This window comes from Hibiscus syriacus, unplaced genomic scaffold (assembly GCF_006381635.1).
Source record: "Hibiscus syriacus cultivar Baekdansim isolate YM2019G1 unplaced genomic scaffold, ASM638163v2 tig00111388_pilon, whole genome shotgun sequence".
In the NCBI taxonomy this organism is placed as follows: Eukaryota; Viridiplantae; Streptophyta; class Magnoliopsida; order Malvales; family Malvaceae; genus Hibiscus; species Hibiscus syriacus.
In genome coordinates, this window is record NW_024063076.1 from 9,293 (window position 1) to 15,665 (window position 6,373).

At 35.9% G+C, this 6,373-nt stretch overlaps 2 protein-coding genes across 2 annotated transcripts; both read left to right on the forward strand.

Moving 5' to 3' along the window:
* The first annotated feature begins 444 nt into the window (after window positions 1-444).
* Window positions 445-1,993, forward strand: LOC120159987. Its single transcript, XM_039170459.1, has 3 exons — window positions 445-558; window positions 1,352-1,474; window positions 1,563-1,993. The coding sequence occupies exons 2-3, from the start codon at window positions 1,392-1,394 to the stop codon at window positions 1,684-1,686; spliced, it is 207 nt and encodes a 68-aa protein (XP_039026390.1). The 5' UTR covers window positions 445-558; window positions 1,352-1,391; the 3' UTR covers window positions 1,687-1,993.
* A 1,203-nt stretch (window positions 1,994-3,196) lies between these two features.
* Window positions 3,197-5,978, forward strand: LOC120160010 (pheophorbide a oxygenase, chloroplastic-like). Its single transcript, XM_039170481.1, has 7 exons — window positions 3,197-3,631; window positions 3,727-3,962; window positions 4,045-4,171; window positions 4,434-4,570; window positions 4,925-5,084; window positions 5,297-5,572; window positions 5,651-5,978. The coding sequence occupies exons 1-7, from the start codon at window positions 3,212-3,214 to the stop codon at window positions 5,903-5,905; spliced, it is 1,611 nt and encodes a 536-aa protein (XP_039026412.1). The 5' UTR covers window positions 3,197-3,211; the 3' UTR covers window positions 5,906-5,978.
* The last annotated feature ends 395 nt before the right edge of the window (window positions 5,979-6,373 follow it).

The window sequence follows — 6,373 nt, forward strand, 5'->3', positions numbered from 1 at the left end:
AATGGTGTTTAACAGTATTCGTCGAGCATGGCAGACTCATCCTTTATTTGATCATTAGGTTTAATCATTAACTTAATATAAATAGTAATATGACAAATTTGATCATATAATATATAAAAAAGTTAATCCTTAAAATTTATATATTGTATCAATTTTATCATATAAAATAATTAATAATTTTAATATTTTAAAATATATCAATTGGATCATTATCTTAGCTTGAAACAATTATTAAATCAAATGTTAAATATTCAATTTTATTTCTATCATATTTTTAAAAAATATTTTGACATTCAATATTTATATTAGGTAAATAAAAGAAGTGATTATTTAATCGAATATTAAAAAGAATAAGAATCACTGGGCTTTGGTGCAGCCCATTTGATGTGGCTAACCAAACGAGTTCAATGTGGCCATCTTCACCACGACATACGCTGCTCTGAAGTCTTCACTCTTCACAATTATCTCAGAAATCAAAGAGCCTCGGCATTCATCAAATTCTCTATTTCCTTTTCCTTTTCAGCTGGGTGGTTTAACTTTCCAATCCATTTATTTAAGGTAACGAATTTCAGATTCTATAACCTCTCTCTACGGGGTTTTCATCTCTGATTTACCTTCATCCTTAGAAAATAATTATTTCCTTGTTATAGCTTCATTTAAGGAAGAAAAATTCTTAAAGTGGGAATTTTTTAGAACAGAAAATTTTGAGAATTTTAATTTTTGATCATTCGAGAACAATAATTTACATTAGTTTCGGGCTAGGCTCCACAATTTAGAATGATGGGACTAGTTCTAAGTTGATTTCTTTGTATTGGTGTTAGCTTACTTTTGTTCAAAATTTACAATTAGAAAAAATAGAGAAGTAAGTGGAACTAAAGGTTTTGAATGGCGAAAATCAGTGCCTTGTGATTGAAAGCTCTGATTTTTAGGTTTAATTTGGTTATCCCAAATTGCAATTATGAAAGGGTACTAGTGAATTCTGGAAAATTATGATGTAGGTTGTTGCTGAGGCCACTTGTCTTTAACTCTTTATCATATACTAGCCTCCCTGAACTGGAAATCTAGAGTTCCGGGGAATATCGATTTTGATGTTTGTATAAATTCCTTGCTGACTGGAAAGTTTTGTGCTTTACATGCCTGCTGGTGGTAAGTGGTTGGGGAAAGTGCTCACGCGAACGAACTTTGCAATTCTAGATCTCTTTTTGTCCCTCATTTTCTGTTTTACAGGTAGTTTGAGCTACTAATTACTAGTCTAAAATCCATTTCGATTTGTTCTATAAAATGTATGGATTAACATGTAGAATTTCGTATTGATATCGGAAATGTCAACAATTTCTTTCACATGTTATAGGTCTCTTGTCTTTCCTTGTTGAAGTTGGTTTAGAATCAGAATGTCACGAGCACGAAATGTCTTGGTTGCTTCTGGCTTACTAGCTTTTGTCGCTGCAGGCTTAGCATTTCCGTTTTATATGGCGTAAGTATAATTCATTTTTCAACAACAATGTTTGGGAGCTATATGGTTATCAACTTTCAAAAGTTCAATAACGGTTTGTATCGTCCAGGACATCTAGGAAACCTGTGGATTCATCTAAACCACTTCCTCCGCAGGCAACTTTTCGAGGGCCTTACATAAATACTGGTTCACGTGATGTTGGACCTGATCACCAAATTTACCCGAAGAAATGATCTTTATTTTCTGTTGAATTAACTCCTGTTAACTGTAAGTTAACCGTATGCTCCTTTCGTTCGTGCACCACGTGAATTGACTATGCATTTGAAATTAGGCTTTCTTTCCAACTATTGGGTGCGTATGTGGAGGCTGAACTAGGAATTCGCTTTGCTTCCTGCAGCATGATGAGTATTGTGTGACAACTGAACATGAAAAATTTATTTTGTAAGAATTTAGATATGAAAAATTGTTATGCTTTCTCTGTGGAAATCAAGTGCATAACATGAAGAGGAAAAGAGCAGAGGCTATACTTTGTTTTGCTTTTATTTTTGTCATGATCTTATGTTACCTTTATTTTCTTTTCCCCCGATTTGTCTCGTGTTCTTATTTCTAACTTAAGATGAAATATAAGCATCATCTATTAAAATGATGTCGAGTAGTTTACGCTTCCGACAGGCGTGACTGTGTTCGATATGTTACGGCCGAGACTTGTTCATGGTAGTAGGTTCTCATCTAATTGATTCGGCCGTAAAAGATTTCTTCTAAGTTTCTTGATAAAGCCCAGGATTTGTTAATTTATTGCTTTGTGGTTGGGGCTGCCTGCAGTTCTTGCAACAGAGCATACCTTTCTTGTATCTTTATACAGGGTGAGGGTGGCTCTGGCCCTCTTTTTGGTTTAAGAACTTCTTAGATCATTGTTAAATTAGGCAAATTGAGCACTGAATTTATGCAAATAGGCCCTCATCATCTTTTTTTAACACTTTATGTTACAGTATCTGACGTGTGGCCTTCTTTCTTTATTCCTCCGAATTTCATCAACTCTTTCGTTCTTTCTTTTCCCAATTTTCTTAGTAACCAAACAGAAAATGGAAGAAAAAATAGATGGATATAATAAAACATAATCCTTTTACCATCTTCGTAGTCCATTTGGTTTTCGTTTAAGCCATCATCTTGTTCAATATATTCTTCTTCGTTCTTGTTTTTTAAATTATTTTTTATTGAAAAATCATAAATCTCAAATACTTTAGTTTTAAAAATTCGTCTATTAAAAAAAATCATAATAATGGATAATAATTTTTAATTTTATTTATTTTAATTTGAGAAATTCTAAGTCTAAAAGAAGTTACAAAATCGAAGAATTCATAATAGTGGAAAATGTTTTTTCAACGGGCATAGCAAATTAACTTAAAATAAATGTTTAAAAGTAAAAAATATATATAATTTAAATATTTATTTTACTATTAAATTTTTATATATAAAAAATAAAATATGTCAAGTAGATAATTAATCACACGCGCTGAAATGAAAAGCTTACGTGTGAAATCATTCCAGCTATTATTGCCACGTTGAGTGTGAATACAAGCATTAGTTTTCCATTGTCCTTTCTAGTTTTTCCTGGTGGCCAAGACGAGTTCAATTCTTGCACTCAACTCAAGTTTTTTTTTTCTTCTTCATCTTTCATTTTTCTTTCTAATACAAGAACCCAGCTTCAGTTTCTTAAGGAGTTCCAAAAGAAGTAAATAAATCAGAAAAAGAAAAAAAATGGCAGCCTCTCTTGCTACCATCCCTACAGCCAATTTGGCTACTCCTTTTATAACATCTTCGGAAAGCAAAACCCATCTCTTTTTATGTCCACGGAAGAACCTTGCTTCAAGAAGATTCACGAAGCTTACACCTTTACACGTGGCAGCCTCTCCATCATCATCATCAGCAGCAGAACGAGCTTCAGATCAGAAACAAGATGAATTCAGGGTAGGGGATGAATTTGGTGAGGAGAGTTCAAAGTCTAAGTTCTCATGGAAAGATCATTGGTACCCGGTTTCTTTGATTGAAGATTTGGACCCATCTTTACCCACACCATTTCAGCTTCTGGGTCGTGACTTGGTGCTTTGGTTTGATAAAGGAACGAGCCAATGGGTTGCTTTTGATGATAAATGCCCCCATAGGCTTGCCCCTTTGTCCGTAAGTTTCACATCTCTCTGAATTTGCTGCTTTGGCTGTCATTAATTTGGATGTTTGTATCAACTAGTAATTGGAATTTTCTCTGAATTTTGTAGGAAGGGAGGATAGATGAGAATGGGGACTTGCAGTGTTCATATCATGGATGGTCTTTTGATGGATGTGGATCTTGCACTAGGATTCCTCAGGCTGCGTCTCAAGGTCCCGAAGCTCGTGCGAATCGGTCTCCAAGAGCATGTGCTACTAGGTTTCCTACAATGGTTTCTCAAGGCTTGCTTTTTGTTTGGCCTGATGAGAATGGGCAGGAAAGAGCAAGTGCTACCAATCCCCCCATGTAAGTTCATTGCTTCTTGTTTTCTTACCTGTTACCAGACCAGATTATATAGTTCTTGAACCATCATTGTTATGTTCTTTAGGTTGCCTGATGACTTTAGCAGACCCGAATTTGCGACTGTGAATATCCAACGTGATCTGTTTTATGGTTATGATACCCTCATGGAGAACGTCTCCGATCCTTCCCACATCGATTTTGCTCATCACAAGGTACTTTTTACTAACTTCATAGGAGTAAAGATCCATTATGGTACCCAGCTTGTTTAAGGCTTAACATTTTGCATATGCACTTACAATTTCTAGTCAGTAATTTGATTTGCCGGTGCATGTTTTGACACAGTTCTTTCGGTACTGGAATGCATTTTCGTTTCTCTGTAGTTAATCGGCAATGTGTGATTTTAAAACATGATGGCTCTATTGGGGTTGTAATGTTATTTTATTCCGGACAACTTTCGTTTTCTGTTCAACACAGGTTACTGGGAGGAGAGACAGAGCAAAGCCTTTGCCGTTTAAGGTGGAATCTAGCGGCCCCTGGGGATTTGGTGGATCAAATGAGGATAACCCAAAGATCAGTAGTAAGTTTGTTGCACCGTGCTATTATATGAATAAGTAAGTTCATTGCCCTTGTTTAAAGTTAGAAACTTCAATGCTTATTTAGAGTAATTTCTCTTATGTTTTACCAAAAAATTTCATGAAATTCTATATTTGGATGTCGCTGTATAACTCATAGCAAATACCAGGGGCTCACTGAAACTTAAGTAAAGCTGAATACATCAAAGATTATACACTAAAGCTTGGCTTTCAACTGAAACTTTAAATCAATGTTTTTTCAATAATGATGATAGAGTTGCGTTGCCTTAGACTGCAGCTTATGTGAGCTAATGACCTTCTCTTGTAGTATCATCCTTGAAAGTTCTTTGCTTCTGTCAAATTTATAGTACTTTTCGCCATTTTACCCTGCAGGATAGAGATAGACACGAAGCTTCCAATAGTTGGTGAACAGAAATGGAAGATATGGATATGTTCATTCAATGTACCAATGGCTCCAGGGAAGACACGATCAATCGTTTGCAGTGCCCGAAACTTCTTCCAGTTTTCTGTGCCTGGGCCTGCCTGGTGGCAGGTGAGCACTAGTTCATTTTGCTTCTCGTACATGTGTGTCAGATTGTGTTTGATGTTCCAGTTATACAGGGATACTTAACTGAAATATGGAACCAGAGGCTTGTCTCATCTGTCGGCTTTCTTTAGCCGGCATTTAGGTTCCTAATTAGAGTTTTTCTATGCCTCATTTCTTCATAAATTGGTGAGTCACTCATTTGGGGCTTCTCGTGTCAGCTGGTTCCGAGATGGTTTGAACACTGGACATCAAACGAAGTTTATGATGGAGACATGATTGTACTCCAAGGTCAAGAAAAGATATTTCTTTCAAAATCAATGGAGGGTTCCAAGGACATCAATCAGGAGTATTCGAAGCTCACATTTACACCGACACAAGCTGATCGATTCGTCTTGGAATTCCGGAAATGGCTAAGGCGTCACGGAAACAGTCAACCCGAATGGCTCAACACCACCATCCAACCTCTCCCGTCAACAGTATTATCAAAACGCCAGGTATTGCAAAACCCGTTATTCACCTGTATATACAATCACAAACAGAGTGTGGTCTTGAACATTTCCCATCATTTGTAGATGCTTGATAGATTTGAGCAGCACACACTCAAGTGTTCATCATGCAAACAAGCTTACACGTCGTTCCAAACATGGAAAAAGATCTTAGTAGGTGCAACTGTTGCATTCTCCGCATCAGCCGGCGTCCCATCAGATTTGCAGTTTCGGGTTGTTTTAGCGGTGCTTGCAGTGATTTCTGCAGGTTTGGCATTTGCATTACATCAACTCGAAAAGAACTTCGTTTTTGTGGATTACGTACATGCTAAAATAGATTAGAGCAAGAGTGAACTGTATTTTGCAGCATTAAATGTTCACCAAGAAATCAAAACAATGAGAAATTTCCAGTGCATATAGAGTATATTTAGAAAAGGTCTAATTACAGTTTGAATCGTTTTGCTACATTGGAATCGGAAGTTCCTTTTACACCAATTTTAAGTATTGAACATTATTAAACAGAATTAGATATATCCTTATGTAATTAAACAATAAATGCAAGCCATCAACCATAAACTTCTACATATGAGAAGGATTAAAAGAAAAAGAAAAAGAAACAGCCCAGTTCAAAGATGGCTAAATTTCCATTAAAACCGCGGTATTAAAAATATAAGACCGACAAAAGATGGAATCCTTGAGAGCAACTGATTTTTACAGCAGAACCCATATCAGGCAATATCCTTGTTTTCATTTAGAAGAATTGAAACTAAGAACTGGTAAACTTAGTAACAGCCTTGGTCCTTCGGACAC